The sequence below is a fragment of the Ambystoma mexicanum genome, chromosome 4p (assembly GCF_040938575.1).
Source record: "Ambystoma mexicanum isolate Mex_15411 chromosome 4p, UKY_AmexF1_1, whole genome shotgun sequence".
Taxonomy (NCBI): domain Eukaryota; kingdom Metazoa; phylum Chordata; class Amphibia; order Caudata; family Ambystomatidae; genus Ambystoma; species Ambystoma mexicanum.
In genome coordinates, this window is record NC_090927.1 from 219,637,420 (window position 1) to 219,661,530 (window position 24,111).

Sequence of the window (24,111 nt, forward strand, 5' to 3'; positions counted from 1 at the left end):
CGCTCCTAAAGGTTGAAGTCAGCAGCATCTCCAGACGTCATTTCACCTGCCTCCTGTAACCAGTCCTTTAACATATTTATTGTCTTGCTATCCCTTCAATCCCTTGTGCAAATATTCAGCAATGTAGCCCCTTTTCACTGGGATAGATCCAGGCCTATAATCAATCATGTACCCTCTGGCAGGCCCCATGATCTTTTGGGAGGCCTGTGTGATAGCAGGATAACCCTTGGTGAGCCTTTCATACATTTTAAAAGGCAGTCCTCCAGGTATCAGGCGCCGGATATCCACGATTCATATCCGCCTGTGAGACTCGTGTGTCTTTGGGCTCAGAACACACATGCGATCCTTGAGCTTGAGGATGAAATAAGACCAGAGACCAGACAGAGATACTAGCAACACAAATTCACTCACGCATGGACACCCTCACGGTGGCCTGATTGTCTGCCCAGTGCAGGAGCCCCTCTTGTGGCATTATGGTGGGCACACACATTCTTCAATCCAGAAAACTATTTCCCACAGTTGGCCAGATTCCAGAAGCATAATTCTGTTCCTCACTTCAAAGCCAAATATACCCATGGTTAATCTTTCGGCTGCCCCCCACCTCTGGTGGCCTCGAACCTGGGAGTAAACAGAAATAACTGAACAACTCCTGTTTAGGAACTATATATATGCCCCAAGGGCAAATTAAAAACAAAGAGGTGATGGCTGGAAGGTTTAGGATGAATCTTGACCACTCACATTGCTCTGGGCAACCCTCCAGACCATCGTTCTTCACCTGCCAAGCCATTACAGAAGGGGAAAGACCATATGCTAATCAGACTTGGTCCCACCCCAAAAGGGGCAGCCCAGCCCGAACTGCAAGGTCACATCCCTTCTGCACGAGACCACAAGCATCCTCAAACATGTTTCAGCCTTGTTGGGCCTCATTAGTGAGGAGAAGCTTGGGTCGCTAAGCCCAGCAGGCACGGGACCCACGTCTGGGCCTACCCGTCCCACTCGGGTGACAAAGCAAAAACGAAGAGGTGATGGCTGGAAGGTTTAGAATGAATCTTGACCACTCGCATTGCTCTGGGCAACCCTCCAGACCATCGTTCTTCACCTGCCAAGCCATTACAGAAGGGGAAAGATCATATGCTAATCAGGCTTGGTTCCACCCCAAAAGGGGCAGTCCAGCCCGAACTGCAAGGTCACATCCCCTCTGCACGAGACCACAAGCATCCTCAAACATGTTTCAGCCTTGTTGGGCTTCATGAGTGAGGAGTAGCGTGGGTCTCTAGGCCAGCAGGCACAGGACCCACGTCTGGGCATACCCGTCCCACTCGGGGTGACAAAGCAAAAACAAAGAGGTGATGGCTGGAAGGTTTAGAATTAATCTTGACCACTGGCATTGCTCTGGGTAGCTCTGGCCTTGTTAGGCAGCATTTTGTATGGTTATATGAATTAAAGGGACTGAAAAGGTTAAAGAAACATTATCCTCACAGTACATTGTGTCAGCACCCCTACAACTAGTCTTATAGCAGATGTTCGGTGCACACGCAAAGTTCTCTGACAAAGTAAAGAACTGTGGCTGTATTTGGCAGTCCAGTTTGGACTGCATCTTGCATGACAACCAGACAGTGAAATCCATATACTATCAACTGAAATTGACCAAGCCTCTGCTGCCCCTTTTTACAGAGAAGGATTGATCAATAGTGGTTGGTATATTAATAAACTCTAAACTAGTCTACTGTAATGCACGTCTCATGGGAGTTCAAAAATTTCAAATACAGAGACTACAAGTAGCACAGAATTTGGCCATTAGACTGATCTTTACACTTCAAAGAAAGTCTTCCGTCACTCTCTCCGGAAAAGCCTTCATTGGCTTCCGCTTCAACAACGAATTATATTCAAGGTTTTATGCCTGGTCTTTAAATGTATCCATGGCTTGGCCCGACATATGTAGTGGCAAAAATCCAGTTGGATCAGCCTACTAGATCACTCCAATCTGCAGGTCAAAATCTATTGGCAGTTCCTTTTTCCAAAACAACAACATGGGGCGATAGATGTTTCTCCTCTTTTGGTGCTCGCTCTTGGAATCCTCTACCTAAAGACTTTCGACAGATTGAATCATTATCTGTGTTTAGGAAGAAATTAAAACCTCATCTTTTTGTGCAAATGTATCTTTTTCAGTCCTTACAAGCTTCAAGTGAGAGCCTATTGATGTAAACAACCAATTTCTAATTTAGCATCCGTGCCAAGATGCAGTTTCTGCTTGGACCCTTATCTCCCTACTGGGTATGCGCGTTACAAGTGCTAAAATAAAAAATCTAATCAAAATCAAGGGCCACGCCTAATACAACATGATTCTTTTGCTGTTTTCATGACGCTGAGTGGGAAGAGAGATGCCCTTTATTTGCTGCGCTGGTACTGGTGCTCAAAGACCAAGCAGTATCTGGCCAGGCGGATTCATTTAGACTGCACAGCACCCGGGCAACACACATTTTCCAGTACATCGTCTGACCCATAATTGTATGAGTCTCACCCTCACTCATGATCCACTTCACCCTCACTCATGATCACTTCACCCTCACTCAGGATCAGCTTCACCCTCACTCAGGATCCACTACTGAGGTTTTCAGTTTGTGCACTGCAGCACTTGCCTGGCATAAACATGCTACACATTTGTGATTAATGTATAGATTTGTGGGTGTAGACAGGAGGATCTGGCCTCATTATTGAAATTATTAGCAAATTAATATTATTACATGATAAGGGAGACAGAGTTAAACTGGAGATCTGCCATCTTTGTATAGGTTTCTGCACAAGTTGTAACTATTAGCTTATGTTATTGTGATTTTACCGTGCCCCGCTGCCATTTTATTTCATGATCTCCAGGCGCTCAGACAGATCTGTTCATGAAGGGGGTTGGGATGGTTGGTTAGTGGGCTTCAGAGGGAAAAGCACAAGAGATGTTTGATGTCCTGTTGGTAGCTTCAGTTTGGAAAAACTGGTCACTGTTTGACACTTGTTTGATAATTTGTGGGTGGTTGAATTCAGGGGTTTTATGTGTGTCATCAGTGTTGTGTAGAGTTGGTAGAGTGCTTGTAGTTTAGGTGTTTTGTGGCGAAGGTCTGTGTTGTGTGCTGGGTTTGCAGAGAGTTTTTAGCTGATTAATAAGAGGTTGCCTGGGTTGCTTTCTTGCGTTTGGTTAACCCTTTGCGTTAGTCTTTTTCCTATCAAGTTCAGAGTCAGATTTTTCTTTGGTGGTCTAGTTTTGCAGATTTCTCTTGCATTGCAGTCAGAATTGCTCTCTCCCATGCTCTTTCTTCAGCTTTGTGTGTTAAAGAGCCATGTTATTAACAGTTTTCTGAATTTTAGGTAATCTTCTGTTGTAAATATTTCATTTTGGAGCGAGTTCCAGAGTTTCACCACTAGGCTGAGAATGGCATAGACATGGCAACCATCTTGTAAGGTGACCCCTAGAGACGCAGACACAAACATCTGCAGAATCTTTCAAGCCTAGTTCAGGGAATTATCTGCTGACCCATGATGATTGTGCCTTTTTAGAGTTTGTCATCACACGTCACAGCATGCAGCCCCCAGCCAATGTCAGGTGTAGCAAATACACCATAGCAGTCTTATTGCATTTCCAATTGACCTGGAACCAGAAATCAACAGCTCTGTCTTTGCTTTGTTTTACTTTTCTCCTCTATTTAATGTTGCTTATTTTTGGAAATGAAAACACATTATTCCTGATGCCAATGCAAGACGAGCTTCCACTATGATACTAAATGGAAGTGACATATATCGTGAGCGAGCATTCCATGTGAGCATTAATGAACCATCTATTTTCTGTCCATTTCTTGCAGTCTGCCTCCAGGCGTGTTGGGCTGTCCTGTGCCAACTGCCATACAACCATCACCACGCTGTGGCGTCGTAATGCAGAGGGTGAACCAGTTTGCAATGCCTGTGGGCTGTACATGAAGTTGCATGGGGTAAATACTCTTATTTAGTTACTGTTTGTGACACACATGTACCTACTACGTACAGATGTTAATGGCGCCTGTAGACACCAGGATTAACTGTATCTTGCTGTGACTGCTGCAATATGGAGCACTGACGGACATATGCTCAAAGTTCAATTGAAGTTGGTCTGAGTAAAGATGGCTGATATTCCTAAAAAAGTAGCACTTTTGTTCCCCCAAAGAAGTGATTGTATAGCTGCTTGACTCATATTAGGATATCTGACAAGCTTCTGGTCTGGATTCTACAATGGTAACACAACAACAACGGTTTTGTAGGAAGGTAGGTATTCAAGGTGCATCAAAGGTATGCAAAACAAATGAATCAATTAGAGTGCTCACACTTAAAACACATGAAAAGGGAGATGACCACCCGACTCGGCGTACCTAACCCTAAGGAAGAACACCCTGACCCTGGCGGGGGTGCCTGTCCCTGGGTGGCGTGTGGTGTATCGCCTACTAAAAAGATATAGAGGAGAGTACTATCCCTCAGCCTTCTATACTAGTGGCAGTGTTTGGAAACAGACACGGGTCGTCCAACAAAAACGTCTAAAACAGTGGTAAACTCCAGAGGGTTGAGCAGCGTACAACAAGGCTGTGAATTAGATCTTGAGGCTGCTTGATCTTGAACGTGGATCCAACCTGTGAATCAGGTCAACTGCTTACGTTCCATCCAGAGTGTGCAACTATAATGGCACCCATAGGTCACTGTGGTTGGGGTATGTAACAGTACTGGTGGAGAGACCACTGGTGGGTGAGGTAAAATAACAGCCAGGGGGCTGGAGGGCTAAAAAAGGCTCTCATAAGAATGTGTAGCTCACTCTGTGGTAATGAGTGTGCTACAGTGAATGTTTTTTAGAGGATTGCGTCTCTTTTGTAGGTGTCGAAGAGATCAAATGTGGGTCATGAGAGCCCTCATGACCGAAAGGGGTCGACCGGTTTCAATGGCATAGGAGATTCAAGCCATCTTCTTCAGGACCGTGATTTGGAATGCAAACAGGTTTGCCAAGTGTTCAGTTAGATGCTGAACGGGAAGGAAGATGCTGGTGAGAGACAAAAAGGGGGGGGGGGAGAAATGGAAAACAATCAATGAGGAGGAAAGGGCAAAAAAAGGGGGGGTAGTAGCACCAGGGGATTGGTGAAACACTTAGGGGTGGTGCTTTAAACATGCATTAAATGGAGCTTGTAGGAGCAAGACCTTCAAATGGTCAAAGTTTGCAGGAAATGTGTGGGTGCCTGTGCACCAGTGGTGGGACTCATCGCCAAAGGGTGAGGGAAGTGAAGGGGGTGCCAGACAGAGTCTCTAAAGGTGACAGGTGAGCTGCTACCAGGGGGTGAGAGGCAAATGTGCACACAAATGGATGGAATATGTGCACTACAGGGCGGTAATGGTGAGCCCCTAACTCGTGAGCAAAATGGGGGAAGTGGGGACAACCAGCTCCCAACCAGGTGCAAGAGGGGTGCCTGAGTTGTGGGAAGGCAGGCTGAACATACCTCTAAACCAGCGTACTAGCTGGAATATGAACGGGGAATAAGGGTTGCTCAGATCACCGAGCTGCTGTGGGAGAAACAAGCACCTACACGGCAGGTAAAGTGTACCTGTGGAAAACAAACAAACCCATATCAGGTATAAGAGTTTGTGCAGGGCACATGGCAGAGGTAACATTGCGAAAAAGCCATGGTGCCTGGGTGTGGTCTGTACCTGTAAGGGGGCAGCTGCTCTCCTCCGTGGTGTCTGGGAGCTGTATCGCGCTGTACAGCTCGAGACTGGTGGTTTATTGAAAAAGGCCCATTGCCTATAAAAAATAGCGAGCAACGCGCTCACGCTGGCGTCTGCGTGACGTGGCTGGCTCCCTGTGTGCCTCGAGCGTAGGGAGGCAGCGAAAGGAGCCCGAGCACCTCTGAAGACAAAGGCAGAGCGCGCTCGAGCTCAGGAGGGGTCAGGCACTGGAGCGCGGACTGTGTGGGTACCGCACAGGGCCTTGTCCCTAGTAGAGGAGACAGAGTCTGGAGGGAAGGAGTGCAAATGGGGGAGGGGTGGGTTTGGGGGGGGAAGATAAAAATCTGACAAGCGGCGGAGCTGAAAAAGGGGGGAAGAAAAAAGAGGGATGAAAGAAGATTAATTAAATTGGTTGAATAAACTCGATTAAATAAAATTAATTAAATGAAAAGTGGATTGATGATCCCAATGAACCATGATTAAGAATAGGCGTTGAGGGGGCGTCGGGACCAATTGTGAAGGAAATGGACAAATTGAGGGGGACATGGACAACCTCATGGAAAAGGTGGAGAGTCCAGAAGGGTCAAGGCGCATAGCTGAACGAAGAACCTGAAAAACAGGTATGGACTTACATGGAGTCCCGCCTAGCTTCATCTTATCTCCTGCAGAAATAGCACTGACCAAGAATTATTTTCTTTTTGAAGACACTTTTTACCAACAGACCTCAGGTACTGCGATGGGGAAGACTTTTGCCCCCAGCCTCGCTAATCTATATGTTGATTTATTCGAACGTCAACACATCTATCCCGTGACTAATCCATATCTCGCCCATTTAACTGTATGGCGGCGATATATTGACGATATTTTCGTGATATTCAGAGGCTCAGAACAGGAGATAGAGGCTTTTCACACCTGGCTTAACTCCCTTAACCCCCATCTCAAGTTCACCATGGAGAGACATAGATCCAACACTCACTTTCTCAACCTGGCCATCTCAGCAGCAAGCGGGCGCCTCTCCTCGAGCGTCTACAGGAAAACCACAGACAGAAACTCCTTGCTTTGTTACTCTAGCTACCACCCCAAGGCACTCAGGGATAATCTCCCCTTTGGACAGTTCTTACGCTATCGGAGGCTGTGCTCACAGACTACGGACTATACTACACAATCCAAACAACTTCAAGCGCAACTCACCGAGAGAGGTTATCCTAGGAGGATTATCAAGGACACCTGTAAACGAGCTAGGAACATTCCACGTTCCATCACTTTACAACAGCATACCAAACCAAGTGAGTCGAACACCTTCACAGCGGTGTTCAGCTTTTCACCCCTTCTCAATAAAATCAAACGGGAAGTTAAAAGACTTTGGCCGATTCTCAACACAGGCGCCTCCACCATCTCTGTCCCACGTTTTGCCCTCAAGAGACGTTGCAACGTCAGAGATAAGGTTGTTAAAACCCTCATACCGAGTACACCTAGGGATGAGCCCACGCAGGGGACCCTTTGGAATATCCCACCCATCAAGGGTCATGCGCCCAGTGGCAATTTCTCCATGTGCGCCCAGACCTCTAGAACCACACAGATAGAGATCGGTTGGAAAACACCATGGATACAGAACACATTTACCAATTGCAACACCAAGGGCGTTATCTACATGATAACTTGCCCGTGCACCTTGAGATACATTGGCATGACCAATAGGCCAGTTCGGACCCGCATGACCGAACACAAATCATGCATAAGAACGCACAAACTCACCGCTCCCTTGGTGTCCCATTTTTTAGCTAAAGGACACACAGCTGATCAGTTCAAGTGGACTATCATAGAGAAAGTCACACCGCCCCGCAGAGGCGGTAATTACCACAACATGCTGTTCAAAAAAGAACAGATGTGGATTTACAGACTTAACACCTACTCAGAAGATTTGAATGAACAAATCCAGTGGCATGAACTAGCAGTGTTGTCCTGAAGATAACACACCAGAAGTGCCCCTTAGTCCATGTTTTTCAGGTTCTTCGTTCAGCTATGCGCCTTGACCCCTCTGGACTCTCCACCTTTTCCATGAGGTTGTCCATGTCCCCCTCAATTTGTCCATTTCCTTCACAATTGGTCCCGACGCCCCCTCAACGCCTATTCTTAATCATGGTTCATTGGGATCATCAATCCACTTTTCATTTAATTAATTTTATTTAATCGAGTTTATTCAACCAATTTAATTAATCTTCTTTCATCCCTCTTTTTTCTTCCCCCCCTTTTTCAGCTCCGCCGCTTGCCAGATTTTTATCTTCCCCCCAAAACCACCCCCCCCCCATTTGCACTCCTTCCCTCCAGACTCTGTCTCCTCTACTAGGGACAAGGCCCTGTGCGGTACCCACACAGTCCGCGCTCCAGTGCCTGACCCCTCCTGAGCTCGAGCGCGCTCTGCCTTTGTCTTCAGAGGCGCTCGGGCTCCTTTCGCTGCCTCCCTATGCTCGAGGCACACAGGGAGCCAGCCACATCACGCAGACGCCAGCGTGAGCGCGTTGCTCGCTATTTTTTATAGGCAATGGGCCTTTTTCAATAAACCACCAGTCTCGAGCTGTACAGCGCGATACAGCTCCCAGACACCACGGAGGAGAGCAGCTGCCCCCTTACAGGTACAGACCACACCCAGGCACCATGGCTTTTTCGCAATGTTACCTCTGCCATGTGCCCTGCACAAACTCTTATACCTGATATGGGTTTGTTTGTTTTCCACAGGTACACTTTACCTGCCGTGTAGGTGCTTGTTTCTCCCACAGCAGCTCGGTGATCTGAGCAACCCTTATTCACCGTTCATATTCCAGCTAGTACGCTGGTTTAGAGGTATGTTCAGCCTGCCTCCCCACAACTCAGGCACCCCTCTTGCGCCTGGTTGGGAGCTGGTTGTCCCCACTTCCCCCATTTTGCTCACGAGTTAGGGGCTCACCATTACCGTCCTGTAGTGCACATATTCCATCCATTTGTGTGCACATTTGCCTCTCACCCCCTGGTAGCAGCTCACCTGTCACCTTTAGAGACTCTGTCTGGCACCCCCTTCCCTTCCCTCACCCTTTCGCGATGAGTCCCACCACTGGTGCACAGGCACCCACACATTTCCTGCAAACTTTGACCATTTGAAGGTCTTGCTCCTACATGCTCCATTTAATGCATGTTTAAAGCACCACCCCTAAGTGTTGCACCAATCCCCTGGTGCTACAACCCCCCCCTTTTTTTGCCCTTTCCTCCTCATTGATTGTTTTCCATTTCTCCCCCCCCCCTTTTTGTCTCCCCCCAGGAGACACCAGCATCTTCCTTCCCGTTCAGCATCTAACTGAACACTTGGCAAACCTGTTTGCATTCCAAATCACGGTCCTGAAGAAGATGGCTTGACTCTCCTACGCCATTGAAACCGGTCGACCCCTTTCGGTCATGAGGGCTCTCATGACCCACATTTGATCTCTTCGACACCTACAAAAGAGACGCAATCCTCTAAAAACCATTCACTGTAGCACACTCATTACCACAGAGTGAGCTACACATTCTTATAAGAGCCTTTTTTAGCCCTCCAGCCCCCTGGCTGTTATTTTACCTCACCCACCAGTGGTCTCTCCACCAGTACTGTTACATACCCCAACCACAGTGACCTATGGGTACCATTAAAGTTGCACACTCTGGATGGAACGTAAGCAGTTGACCTGATTCGCAGGTTGGAGCCACGTTCAAGATCAAGCAGCCTCAAGATCTAATTCACAGCCTTGTTGTACGCTGCTCAACCCTCTGGAGTTTACCACTGTTTTAGACGTTTTTGTTGGACGACCCGTGTCTGTTTCCAGACACTGCCACTAGTATAGAAGGCTGAGGGATAGTACTCTCCTCTATATCTTTTTAGTAGGCGATACACCACACGCCACCCAGGGACAGGCACCCCCGCCAGGGTCAGGGTGTTCTTCCTTAAGGTTAGGTACGCCGAGTCGGGTGGTCATCCCCCTTTTCATGTGTTTTGAGTGTGAGCCCTCTAATTGATTCATTTGTTTTGCATACCTTTGATGCACCTTGAATACCTACCTTCCTACAAAACCGTTGTTGTTGTGTTGCCATACGTTACCTTGTTAATGGTTAAAAGGATGAACACGGTGTACCGTGCACCTTAGCTTTATAAGCTTTCCCTGTTGTTTTCTAGACTGGATTCTACAATAACAGCCCTCCTTTCCATCAAGATCCACCATTGTGTGCTAGACACTTGTACATTGCTACCTAACATCCTCGCCCTTAGCACTGTACCTCTTGGCACTGTTCCTGCCCCAGAATCCAAGTCTTTAAGCCAATTTCAAATTGGGATATCTTAAAATAAAAATATACTGAATGCCCCCAGCTCTCCATTGTGGTCTTTGCAAGGACACCCTTTTGAAATCATGCATGTGCACATGTCAACACATCCATGCCAATTCTAGATCTGCTGGTGGCAGTCAGTGTGGAATCAATATCTGCTGGATGGCAATCAGCGTGGAAGCAAGATCTGCTGGTGGCAATCAGTGTAGTGTCAGGATCTGCTGGTGGCAGTCAGTGTAGTGTCAGGATCTGCTGGTGGCAATCAGTGTGGAAGCAAAATCTGCTGGTGGCAAACAGTGTGGTGTCAAGCTATGCTGGTGGCAATCAGTGTGGAAGCAAGATCTGCTGGTGGCAATTAGTGTGGTGTCAAGATCTGCTGGTGGCAATCAGTGTGGAAGCAGGATCTGCTGGTGCCAATCAGTGTGGTGTCAAGATCTGCTGGTGGCAATCAGTGTAGTGTCAGGATCTGCTGGTGGCAATCAGTGTGGAAGCAAAATCTGCTGGTGGCAAACAGTGTGGTGTCAAGCTCTGCTGGTGGCAATCAGTGTGGAAGCAAGATCTGCTGGTGGCAATTAGTGTGGTGTCAAGATCTGCTGGTGGCAATCAGTGTGGAAGCATGATCTGCTGGTGCCAATCAGTGTGGTGTCAAGATCTGCTGGAGGCAATCAGTGTGGAAGCAGGATCTGCTGATGACAATCAGTGTGGTGTCAATATCTGCTGAAGGCAATAAACGTGGTCGCAGGATCTGCTGGTGGGAATCAGTGTGGTGCACAGATCTGCTGGTGTCAATCAGTGTGGAAGCAGGATCTGCTGGTGACAATCACTGTGGTGTCAAGTTCTGCAGGAGACAATCAGAGTGAAAGCAAGATTTGCAGGTGGCAATCAGCATGGAAGTTGGATCTGCTGGTGGTCATCAGTGTGGTGTCAAGATCGGTGGGAGGCAATCAGCATGGAAGCAGGATCTGCTGGTGGCAATCAGTGTGGTGTCAAGATCTGCTGGAGGCAATCAGCGTGGAAGCAAGATCTACTGTTGGCAATCAGCACGGAAGCAGGATCTGCTGGTGGTGATAAGTGTGGTGTCAAGATCTGCTGGAGGCAATCAGCTTGGAAGCAAGATCTACTGGTGGCAATCAGCATGGAAGTAGGATCTGCTGGTGGTGATCAGTGTGCGTGTGGTGTCAAGATCTGCTGGAGGCAATCAGTGTGGAAGCAAGATCTACTGGTTGCAATCAGCAGGGAAGCAGGACCTGCTGGTGGCAATCAGTGTGGTGTCAAGATCTGCGGGAGGCAATTAGCATGGAAACAGGATCTGCTGATGGCAATCAGTGTGGTGTCAAGATCGGTGGGAGGCAATCAGCATGGAAGCAGGATCTGCTGGTGGCAATCAGTGTGGTGTCAAGATCTGCTGGAGGCAATCAGCATGGAAGCAAGATCTACTGTTGGCAATCAGCACGGAAGCAGGATCTGCTGGTGGCGATAAGTGTGGTGTCAAGATCTGCTGGAGGCAATCAGCTTGGAAGCAAGATCTACTGGTGGCAATCAGCATGGAAGCAGGATCTGCTGGTGGCGATCAGTGTGGTGTCAAGATCTGCTGGAGGCAATCAGTGTGGAAGCAAGATCTACTGGTGGCAATCAGCATGGAAGCAGGATCTGCTGGTGGCGATCAGTGTGGTGTCAAGATCTGCTGAAGGCAATCAGTGTGGAAACAAGATCTACTGGTGGCAATCAGCATGGAAGCAGGATCTGCTGGTGGCGATCAGTGTGGTGTCAAGATCTGCTGGAGGCAATCAGTGTGGAAGCAAGATCTACTGGTGGCAATCAGCATGGAAGCAGGATCTGCTGGTGGCGATCAGTGTGGTGTCAAGATCTGCTGAAGGCAATCAGTGTGGAAACAAGATCTACTGGTGGCAATCAGCATGGAAGCAGGATCTTCTGGTGGCGATCAGTGTGGTGTCAAGATCTGCTGGAGGCAATCAGTGTGGAAGCAAGATCTACTGGTGGCAATCAGCATGGAAGCAGGATCTTCTGGTGGCGATCAGTGTGGTGTCAAGATCTGCTGGAGGCAATCAGCTTGGAAGCAAGATCTACTGGTGGCAATCAGCACGGAAGCAGGATCTGCTGGTGGCGATCAGTGTGGTGTCAAGATCTGCTGGAGGCAATCAGCTTGGAAGCAAGATCTACTGGTGGCAATCAGCATGGAAGCAGGATCTGCTGGTGGCGATCAGTGTAGTGTCAAGATCTGCTGGAGGCAATCAGTGTGGAAGCAAGATCTACTGGTGGCAATCAGCATGGAAGCAGGATCTGCTGGTGGCGATCAGTGTGGTGTCAAGATCTGCTGAAGGCAATCAGTGTGGAAACAAGATCTACTGGTGGCAATCAGCATGGAAGCAGGATCTGCTGGTGGCGATCAGTGTGGTGTCAAGATCTGCTGGAGGCAATCAGTGTGGAAGCAAGATCTACTGTTGGCAATCAGCACGGAAGCAGAATCTGCTGGTGGCGATAAGTGTGGTGTCAAGATCTGCTGGAGGCAATCAGCTTGGAAGCAAGATCTACTGGTGGCAATCAGCACGGAAGTAGGATCTGCTGGTGGTGATCAGTGTGGTGTCAAGATCTGCTGGAGGCAATCAGTGTGGAAGCAAGATCTACTGGTGGCAATCAGCACGGAAGCAGGATCTGCTGGTGGTGATCAGTGTGGTGTCAAGATCTGCTGAAGGCAATCAGTGTGGAAACAAGATCTACTGGTGGCAATCAGCACGGAAGCAGGATCTGCTGGTGGCGATCAGTGTGGTGTCAAGATCTGCTGAAGGCAATCAGTGTGGAAACAAGATCTACTGGTGGCAATCAGCATGGAAGCAGGATCTGCTGGTGGCGATCAGTGTGGTGTCAAGATCTGCTGGAGGCAATCAGTGTGGAAACAAGATCTACTGGTGGCAATCAGCATGGAAGCAGGATCGGCTGGTGGCGATCAGTGTGGTGTCAAGATCTGCTGGAGGCAATCAGTGTGGAAACAAGATCTGCTGGAGGCCATCAGCGTGGAAGCTGTAGAGACTGAATCCTCTTACAGGCTGGGGCAACATTTATTCAAACAGTCCAACCTCAATGTCCAAAGACGGTCCTCCGACCTCATATTTATTTTGACAGATACTCACTGTTTCTCCCAAAAATGTTATGCTTATGTATCTTCGTGTAAACCTATGTAACTGTAACCCCATGAAATGCGTCCAGATGCCTTTGGGCCAGGCGCGCTATACAAATAAACAAAATACAAAAATAAATGCATTGTCACTTTTCTCTGGTAGCACAAAATGTGGAATTACAAAATAGCCATGCATGCAAAGAGATGTGCAATGCGTTTTTAAGATGATTGCTGGGTTTTCTTTACTGAACCGGGCTTGGGGACAGCAGAAAAGCCACTTGTTGCTCAGCAGAGCACCTACTCCCTCTTGAGCACCTGATCATGTCTTGCTCCTCTCATGCTGACCCTACCTTGGGCGATGGCATTCATTGGTTCCCAGTACCGTGAACTTTATTTCTGTTTCTATGGCAACGCGAAACACAGATCCACCCTACACTCGCATTTTAGTGTCCTTCATATAAATATGGATTTTCCTAAATTTGGCAAACGCCGGCAGTAGACCCGGCCAAGGCAGTAGAAGGCAAATGAGGACAGGGCCAGTGCAGAGTGCTAAGGGTTAAATCCAACAATGGCGGGATGTGGGCACTGACTCCAGTTGAGCACCACGCCAAGCGTAGATAAAGAGGAGAGTGGCCTCATCTTACCCACTGCTTTCCACGTCTTGAACATATGACTAGGCTCAAGCATGGGATTGCTAGCACTGACTGGCGCAGAGAGCGGACAGAAGACAGCTGGCGTCTCAGCGTCTCAGGCGTCTCCAGTGCTCTGATACTCCTGGCTTACACAAAGGCACAGCTGCCAGCATGAGATGCCATGGTCAGGAACTGCTACTGGAGGCCCCAATGCCTCAGAGAGAGCCTGAGGGATGTCTGACCAGGTGAGCTACAGGAGATGGCCACAGAAGGCCACCTGGCCAGGTGAGGCACAGGAAGCAGCCACTCACAGCAGAGATGTATGTTATAATATGACCTGGGGTTACTGGAGACATGGAATACATATGATGTCTCGCACAGTCCAGGCAAGGCGCGAGACATCTTTTTGGAATGTTTAGCCTGGGACAGGCGATGCCTTACTACCCTGCAGATAGTTTTGCTCAATGGTTCAACTCTCCTGCGCTCACCATGGAAACAATGCTACGTCCAGCACAGATCCTTCAGAGCAGGCGGGATCCCAATGACCTCTCAAATCCCCTCACTCAGGGGTGAGATTCAAGAGCACCAAGTGACTTGCAAATTATCATGGCTTACCCAAATTTCCAGGTGAGGAGGAATAGAATGCCCACAAATATTCAGGGGTCACTTCATGGGATATTCACTAACCCGTAGTGCCCATTTGTATCGGAAAACAATGCTACGTCACACTTTCAGAGGGGAGGGCTTAAAAAAAATATAACACGCCCTCATTGCCTGGCAAGAGGCCTCAGGGGTCTTTCAAATGCTCCCTGGTACGCGCTGGCCATAGTATTTATTTGATGGGGATGTCAAAAAAGGATATATGCCCACTGTAGTGTGAGCGACCGCAGGCATTGGGGCAAGCTTCCGCCCAAGACAGAAAAAATACCCTGTCTGCCAGGGGCCCTGTGTAGCATGCGAGGTCCCGATGGGCTTCTAAATTACACCACGAGGAATTTTAGAGTACTAAGTGACACGTGAGTGTTCACCAGTCACCCACATTTCTGGTTTGGAGAGGGGTGGTTAATTTCGCCCACCCGTAGTGGTGGGCAAAATGTATCTACAAAGCTTTAGGAAGAGACTACACCAAGTGCCAACATAGAGCTGTGGCCATTAAACAGATACAGTTTTCTTTCTTTCTTTTATTCTACCAAAATGCTTTGGGGAAAAGGTTGGGTTTTATTGTTTGGAATAATTTTTAAATGGTTTCAATATTCCCCTCATCCTGTTGCACAAAGAGGTACACTTGGATGTTAATTCGAATTTTTTTAACTACTTCCACTCTTGCACGTTTGCACTCACATCGTGCATTTGGCAAGGATGTTGTGGTCCGGGAGCATAATTCTTTTTCAGGAGGAACCGGGTCAAAATCCAGAAAGTGTTCCAGTCAATCTGGCAGGATGTGGCACGATGGGCAAGGTCCAGGCTTCAACCTGCCCCTTCTGCCCTCTCAGGCGGCAGGTGTGCACACCCTTAGCACGGGAACTTCATTAAGCATGTATTTGTTACCACTGACCGGGACTTTTTTGTTCAAAATAATAGTTCTGTCATGCAGAAAAATGAGGTGTTCTGATAAAGCATCAAAGAAGGCACAAAACTAAAGCGTGCTCGGAGGGCTGGGTGCCGCGGCCTGAAATCCTCTGGAAACCCTGGCACTCACAGAGCCAACGCTCTCCTTTGCATTTGACAGCTTGGCTGATGCAGGCAGCGTCCTCCCATCCTGCTGACAATGAACTTGAGCTCTCTCCCTGTTTAATTTCCACTTCTTCCCTTGTGAGAGTCCCATCCAATGCTCCTGTCGGGCTCACTGTCACCCTATAACTGTCCATAGCCCCTCTTTCTCCACCTCACTCATGCCCAAGCTTTCTTTGGTCTTCCACTCACGCCTGTGCGTTCTCAAGCTTTTTCATTTCGCTCTTTTTTACTCCTGTTCACTCTCCCTCTTTTGACATCTGTGCCTCTCAATCTTGTTTCTTAACTTTATGACTTTTTTCTTTGATATTTTGACTTCCATCCCGTTTTTATTCTCTTTAATTCTGTATACGTGGCGATCATTAAGTGTGTCCCACGCCGTCCGAACACCAATCGCCTTCCCTCACAGTGCAGTATGTGTTACATTCACACACCTTTTAAATCATAGAAGCCCTGTTAAATAGAAGTGACAACAAACAAGGGTCTGCAACCTTTGGCTCTCTAGATGTTTTGGACTACAACATCCACTATCCCTAGCCATTATAGTCTTTGGTGAAGGATCATGGGAGTGGTAGTCCAAAACACCTGTAGAGCCAAAGGTTGCAGACTCCATACCATTCCCCCACCATGCAGGCTCTTCTGTGGTGTCAGTGTGTCCATGTGTCCAACCCACAAGGCAGGATATTAAGCTGTCCCATTCGGGAGTGAAATAATCAATCTTATCTTTTAAGCTCACTTCATATGGCATGCTGGCACTCACAGCATGGGAATTATAAACTATTCACAAGTGCAAAGTGCAATGATAACAGTGTCAGGACTTGAAGAAGATGATTGGAAAGTGCTGCCTCAGCATATCTATATGAAAAAAGTAGGCGCGAAAATAGAAAATTGGTATGTCTGCATTGCAGTCTTTAGAATATCCGTTTTTGTTTGTAGATTACTGCTGTGGAGCAGAAGAGAACACATGTTCATCAGTACGTCAAGAGGGTTCATTCCATGGGGCCAGGGACACGCAAACATAGATCCCCAAAAATCTTTGTGCAATCTCGTCGATATATTGGAATTCTGCCGGGGGCCTGCCTACCAATCACTTTCATGCTGTTGCTAAAATAAGTGCCATCTATTCGGGTCATAGTAACATCTGTTAATAACAATGGAATGAAAACATCCTACAAGGGATCAAACTTTGGTCTGGATTCCAGGAGTGTACAAAAGATAAAGCTCAGATACAATAATCATATGTCCCCACTGGTTTACAGGGAACCCTGAATAGGGCCCAGGTGTGTACAGCACAGGCCCTCCCTGCTGCGTAATCCTTACCACACCTCTGGAATCTGGTGGTGACAGGAATATAACTATATGGTCTTAAACCAGAACCTCGAATTAAAGTACAAGGCCAATTTATAGAGCGCACTCGGACATCTGAATTCAAAAAAGTCAGGGCAATGTGTGATGAATGAAGCAAGATATCTTTTAGTCGGATAAGGAACATGATAATAAAAAAGGAAAGTGGTGATAATACCTATGAGCAACTGGCATGAGGGTGCCAACCAATTAGCGTCCTGCAATGCTTCTGAAATTCCTGGTATAAACCCGCTTTCTAGGACAGCTGATGGTTGCCCCCATGTGCTGGGCTCCAGAGTTGTGTACACATCTGCATGCGTACCAGCGGTGTAGACTGGGTAGGGCCTGAGCGGGAAAGGCCCACCCAAATTCTGTAAATGCCAACTCAGCAGCGCTGTGTGGGCATTTACAGATGTCAATGTCACTGCGGTGGGCCCAACTACATTAGCTTCAGGCCCCACTTGTTAGACAATCCTGGCTACAATTCAGCCGCCTACCTCTCCGATCTCTGCCCCATCCACTTTCCATGTACCTGCTGGTCCAGCCTCCATCTCTCCGCCGGCAGGTCACTCCTTCCATTCCCACTCTCCATGCACCGTCCCTCAAGTGGTCGTCATAGAGAGCGAAGAAGAACTCACTCTTGGGCACCTAACATGTCGCCTTGGTGGCCATCTTTGTTGGGGCTGGTCTTTCCTTTAACGGGTGACTGCAACATCACGTACGTCCATCGACCAAAGGAAATATTTTTTTGTAAACACCGGACACTACAAGCAGGATGCTAGTAGCATTAATCCATACTTTGGAGGTGCTGGATTAGCCAATAACAGCCCTAAACATCTTACCTTGCAGTTAGCGATGCAGGCCATTACCAGTTTTTTGATGCAAATTGTGCATTTTAAAGAATTTGTATTCAGTAACTCTGGTCAAAACTACTAGCCGCATGGTGAAGTAACTTGCCCACATTGGCCAAAAAAACAGCACCGCACTATCATTTTGTGTTTTTGGTTTGCGCATTGCTTTAATTCTCTATAGGTCAGTCCAAGCCCGGTCATTACCACTGAAGCCCGCCCTCAAAGCATGGATTAATACTATAGCAGAGCAGTAGAGTATCATATTTCAAACTACTGCAAGTAAAAGGTATGAAATATATTCAGAAGTAGTATTGAAACTTGACTCTCTGACACTGAAGGCATTAAAAGTCAGGACACCCAAATAATTGACCTAAACAATTGTTTATTTGGAGTATGTAATGAAATTGACGGCAGACACACTGTAGAAAGGGGCCCAATTGTCTGCACTAGTAAAAACAATACTCAATAATGGAGTACTCAAAGTGCACGGAAAACCCCAGCTTTATCTAAAGCATTGAACCTCGGCCGGGACAGGATACAATCAGCTCTCAACGTTAAAATAGATGTGAGCAGCTTTTAAGCAAGGGACACGTCAGCCATGCTGTCATAATACAGTATCAATTACAAAATGTATGAATACATCTGATTGGTTAGCATCGCAAACTACATATATAGTATATAGATGTTAGTTCTATGATTGGGTTAAACATATCTGATGGCCCCTCCTGTGCCCAAAATACTACAGATAATACTCCCAGTACATCATTGTGTACATAGTTAACTGGTTGGCGCTGTTTAATATGGGCAGTGTGACAAGAAGGATTTCTATTGGTTGGCAATTTGCTCACCAACCTCTGACACATATGACGAGACGTCAATATATGAGAGAGACATAGGGAGAGGGAGAGAAGTCGATGGTCTGCAATTATTCCAAAAGAAACTCCTTGTCATTCCCAGATGATGAGGCCTATCCTTCCCTTTGCACATGGCCTTGTATATCATCTGGTGTTTATCTGTGTGCTAGGGAGTTTGGCAGGTGACTTATCTGTGCTCATTTCATAATGAACAGCCAGTGTTGTCAGTTCCTTGTTCATGTGTTAGAGGACCATTTTGGAGAGATAATTTCTTCCTACTTATTGAACTTTTAGCTAAGTCTAACGTGCATGTTGTACTCTTTATAACCACTTGAGAAACCCTTCATTTTTTTATAGGTCCTTTATTATGCGCCTATACACGGGTGTGTTTCAAGTTGCAACAAGGCATGGGGCGGGGGTTGAGAGTGGAGCGATGCTAATAGGCCTTGTACATTCAGATCATGCAAGTGCAGGTCATTTATAATGTGCTTGGCTTCAAGCGCGGATCCGGGATTAGAACCTGTGTTGCTTAGCGTGGTCTTGCTTCCAAGACCTGTGCATTGCCACAGAGCTATCCTCCCTTCATCTATTCTCTATAGAGTCTTGTGACATACTATCATACTATTCACATGCACCTGGACATAAATGGCTGTCTGTGCTCTTATTAATTTAATTAACTTGGAAGGCTGCTGATTCACACCCTCAGAACTGTTATCTTCCCTCTAAGTTCTGCTCACCCACTACTCCCTTCCTGGCATCCTGACCTTGGCACTCACTGTGAACTACTGTCTGGGCAGCTTCAAAAGCTTCTAAAATAGATGTGGCTTTGTGAATTCAGCATCTTGAATAGCAGGTGGACAAATAAACCCTAAAAAACAGTACAGTAACCCATGCATTGCATGGAAACCACACACTGCTGCTATAGGTACATAGAGATGAAGAATTGTGGACCCATGGAGAAATATCTGCTTTTTATTAGATGTGTTATTTTTTTCGTAGTAACCTCCACAAAACTAATTTTGTCACTGGGTGGAAATGTTAGGAGATGGGAAGAATAGGTTTTGGCTAACCAAGTTGCAAATTGTCGATCACTTTTTGTATTACCTTGATACAACCCATCAATCTTCTTCAGCGCATTAACAAATACATTTGCCTTGCAGGTGCCAAGGCCTTTAGCAATGAAAAAAGAGGGAATTCAAACCAGGAAACGTAAACCCAAGAACCTGAACAAGTCCAACACGTCGACAGGTGAGTGTGAGTGGCCGCATCCCAAAGCCATTGAAAAGTCTACTTGAAAAATGACTAGGGCCTCATCCCAAACTCATTACATCTTATCCTCTACAATTCATACAACAACAGAGTCAGTGTGCCTGATTCTGAGTTTAGCAGTATTACCCATGGAATTCAGTTACTGTTAACGCATGGGATAATTACTGGGTGCCCAGAAAGGGCTGCATGATTTCATGTCATGCAGACCTTTCATTAATTCTCCATTTTAGTGTCCATAGGACTCCATGGCGTCCCATAATTACAGCATGTGGTAATTAACACACCCTTTAATTACCGCTTTAGTACTGCTTTTTTGTGTCGGAAATGGCCTCCACACAAAAGACACTGGAAATCTAAATGTCTGGAAACAAGTGATAAACAGCAATCACCGGGTGTTTGACCACTACCACCAAACTCGTCAGCAGTCCATGAGTCTTTTAAAGCCAGTTGTATTGTCTAGCAGGGCCATGGCATACCCCAATGCAGGCAGGTACTTGTTTCCGCTATGGGTGAGCCATTTTTATTTTAAAACTGAAGGCTGTGACGAGGTAGCTTTAGTTCTATAGCGATGGCGGGGCCGCAGGAAGGCAAAAAGAAATACACAGAAGGGGTTGCAGGCACCTATTTCCACTACCGCAGAGAATTATCACTGGGTATAAACCACACAGACTCTAAGACACCCTACAACATTGTAGAGTAACCACTCAATGCTCACAACAGAAAAAACACAACCCACTAGGGAAAAAGGCCCAGCACACCTGTTGGAAGGAGAACAAGGTTTATTCTCACAACAATACAAGTACGTGCCAGTAAACAACTCTGCTGCCATGGAACGCTCTGACAAAAACAACATAAGCACTGGGATATAAAGGTACACAGTGTTGCAAGTGACAGACATCATATAGGTTACAAATCCTGATAGCTGGTTGGTGTGACCCTGTATATATATAGCCTGCTCCATACAGGATGCCAGGAGATTGGTCAGAGCATATTCTCTACATCCTCTTCCATGTGGGGATCTTCGACTTCCATCATTGGGTGCAAAGGCTCTAATTGGCTATTTAGTTACACAATTCATTATTTCCTAGCTTCTACAGTGCACCTGGTACCAAAGACATGAGCGAGGCGGATACTTTGGAGGCTGACTTGTGATAACTTCTCAGAACTACGTGAACCCCCGCTCCAATACCAGACATGTCGGTGCCTCCACAACTTTCCCACCTGTGGCATACCTTTTTTAGCTTCTCTCCTGGCACCTGGCAGTACACATCACATGAACTGATGGTGGAGGCTGCCCGTCCCTGATCTCTGAGCTTCCTGATTGATTGGTCATCCTACAGTTTTATGGCATGCGGTCTTAGGCTGTTCAGTGTACTCAGATGTTTGTGTCTGGGACTTGGGGATCTCGGGTGGCTCTAATTAATAGATCTGGACAGTGAAGGCCTGGAGCCCTCACCGCCCTTTCTCATAGAATAACTTTTTCAAAGACCCATCCCGGTCGTTCCTTGGCCTTGCAGGGCACATTCTTTCTGGGCTGCATGCAATACTGATAAGACATAATAAAGAACTGTGTGTGTGTATTCAATAAATTAACCTTCAGCAAAGCTACCAGGGATGCGAACAAAGAACGCATGCACACCCTTCTAACCCTCGGAAATGGATGTAAGTGTACTGTCAAAGCTATGGCAGTAGGCCTCAATTTCAAGATGGCGTCCAATTTCTAAAATGGAGTTTCCTTACACGCAGGATACTACTGCCGAAATCCACTACATTTCCCCTACAATCCAGCTTTTATGGATGACCCCCTCCTCCTCAATTCTCCTAGCTCCTCCGCAACACCCTCTTCTTCACTCTTCTCGTCCTAAATCACAGAGGGACCTGGGCCTACTGTCCCTCCTTCCCAACATCTAGATATTGGGCTCCATTATAGTACTACTAATCCACAATGTGATGAATGGCGTATTGCGATTCCTGAGAACTGCCGCATGTAGCATGATTGCCAGTGGTTTGTTATGTAGTGCACAATCTGTTGTTTTCTTCAACGGAATGGCAAAAAAGTTTATAATTCAGAGTGTTTTTCTCAGGTTTGCATCCACTCCCAATCATTGCAGAAAATAAGGGGATTCCCACATTACTACGCATTTGAAAATACTGAATGCGAAAATGTCGAAAAACCTGGCTGAGAATTTCGCAGCAATTATGTGTGGGGGTGGGTTAGGGTATTACATTATGTGAGGGGAGTATGGGGGAGGGGCTTCTGGGGAGTCTCTCGCTGCATATAATTGCACGAAAAGAAAAGAAAAAAAGTGACATTTTCAAATTCAGTATTTCGAATTCGCAGTAATAACACAGATCCGAAAATTTGAAGTAAAGAAATACATAAGGCATTTTTGTTACAGTGAATTGCAGAAAAAGGTACTAAAATGGTATCATAATATTGACTAGAAAGGCCCCTGTGTCAATCGGTGTGGAAAGACGTGGCATTCACCATGATACCTTACGCACAATGAGTGTGGGCATGACCATAGTACCACTTCAGCTACACATCTGCTGAAAAGCATTCTGGTGTAGTTATTTGCAGGATTTATTTCGTGCAAAATAAATGGCAAACAACCAGGAATCATTTTCACTTAGTTTCCTGAGAAACTCTGCTAGAAGACTTTACCAGCAAAACTGCTGTAAAGAAAAGTGGTTTTAACGTAGTTTTCGTGTACATTCATGAGCAAAAGCTAATTTTCAAATTTTATTTTTTGCAAATTTCAATGGATTGTGTGATTTATATTTTGCAATGTAAAGTTTTTTTTAAATATTGTAACTCGTCGCTTCATAGACACGACAGTGGAAACCATTCATCAGCGCAGTTTGGTTTACAAGGTCAGCTGGTGCAAAGTCCCCCAAATGATTAAGAGTTACTACACCTGGTTATTTAATCCCGCATTCCCTACAGGACTTCTGGCTGCGAAGGCTGAAGGGAGATCCACGTCTCTGGCTCGTCAGAGTTAAAAGTTCGATTCTGTCTATTTGAGAACTGAGTTGTGTTTTAAACTCACCTGGGCCTCTGTTCTCTGAAAAATCTATAATTGGCCCCCAGGTGTTTGGGAAAGTCGTCAGTTCATTGCTCTTTCTGGCAGTTTCCACCATAAATACCAGGTCCTATTGCTAAATTCTCACCAATTTCATGATGCTGGACGCAAAGGATGAGCAGCGGGGGCCCAGGCTCTGTCAAAATAAACAGATGTTCTACAGCTTATATTTTCTATTAAAAGCAGTCTCCTTAATCCGGTTTTACATTAGAAACAGTCATCTTAATTCCTTTTAGCGAATCTGGGGCCCTCTGCTCATCCTCCAGGCTCCCTGGGGCAGCCCCCCCACACTCCTATGGAGACCACTGCCATAGTAGGTACCCGAAAAGCATTGGTAGTTCCCGTGAAAGGCATTGCTATTTTGAGAGTAACCCAAATCTCCCAAGGAATTTGCCAAAACATTGACTATGATAAATTCATTTGTGCTTCCTCTAATGTTGCAAAACAGGCACTACCCGTTCTTTTGGTTGATGCTCCAAACACAGCTTTGGGACCTTGGGTTACCACATTCTTATGCAGAAACGTTTCACTGCACACAAGTAGGTAGACTTACTGGAAAGTTCAGGGAGTTTTATGTCGAACAGCTTGGAATGCATCTCACTTTCTGTCCTGAGCACAAGGTGCCTCAACGTTTCACTGCTTGGAAGCATGATATAGCTCCAATCATACGCCGTCTCTGAATGACACCTAGATACCTGTAGCACACTCTTTGAAAAAGTTGTAGAGGTTCAGGGAGTACTGAAAAACATTCCAGTGAATGCTTTTTTTTACCTCAAAAATATGTTAAAAGCACAAAAGCACAAGTATACTGAACCTCAATCTAAAATGATTTCTGGACCATAAAACGTTCACAGTTCCACATGATCAATATCACCACAAATGCAAAAGAGACACAATAAGGAAGTAAAAAAACACACTTGGAGGGCAACGTGTGAATGGATGAAAAAATAATAGATTTATATGAATATACCAAATACGGCTTAAAGGTCTTCAATCAATGGCGCAGTTGATCGCCTCTTCTGTGTCTGGGTTGCATGGTTTGCAACGCAGCTGTACTTACTGCGGACCCCTGTTGTGCACGACAACCCTCTTTCAAAGAATGCAAAGCTGCTGGTCAGACATTATGATATGATAGGTTATTTATAATGCGCTTAATACCCAGCG

At 46.4% G+C, this 24,111-nt stretch overlaps 1 protein-coding gene across 1 annotated transcript in view; it reads left to right on the top strand.

Annotated features, from left to right (window-relative positions):
- Positions 1-24,111, top strand: part of GATA4 (GATA binding protein 4) — a 193,940-nt gene that overhangs the window by 155,250 nt on the left and 14,579 nt on the right. The window contains exons 3-4 of the mRNA XM_069605733.1: positions 3,849-3,974; positions 19,756-19,843. Coding sequence (XP_069461834.1) covers positions 3,849-3,974; positions 19,756-19,843 — 214 coding nt within the window. The remainder of the gene's footprint in view (positions 1-3,848; positions 3,975-19,755; positions 19,844-24,111) is intronic.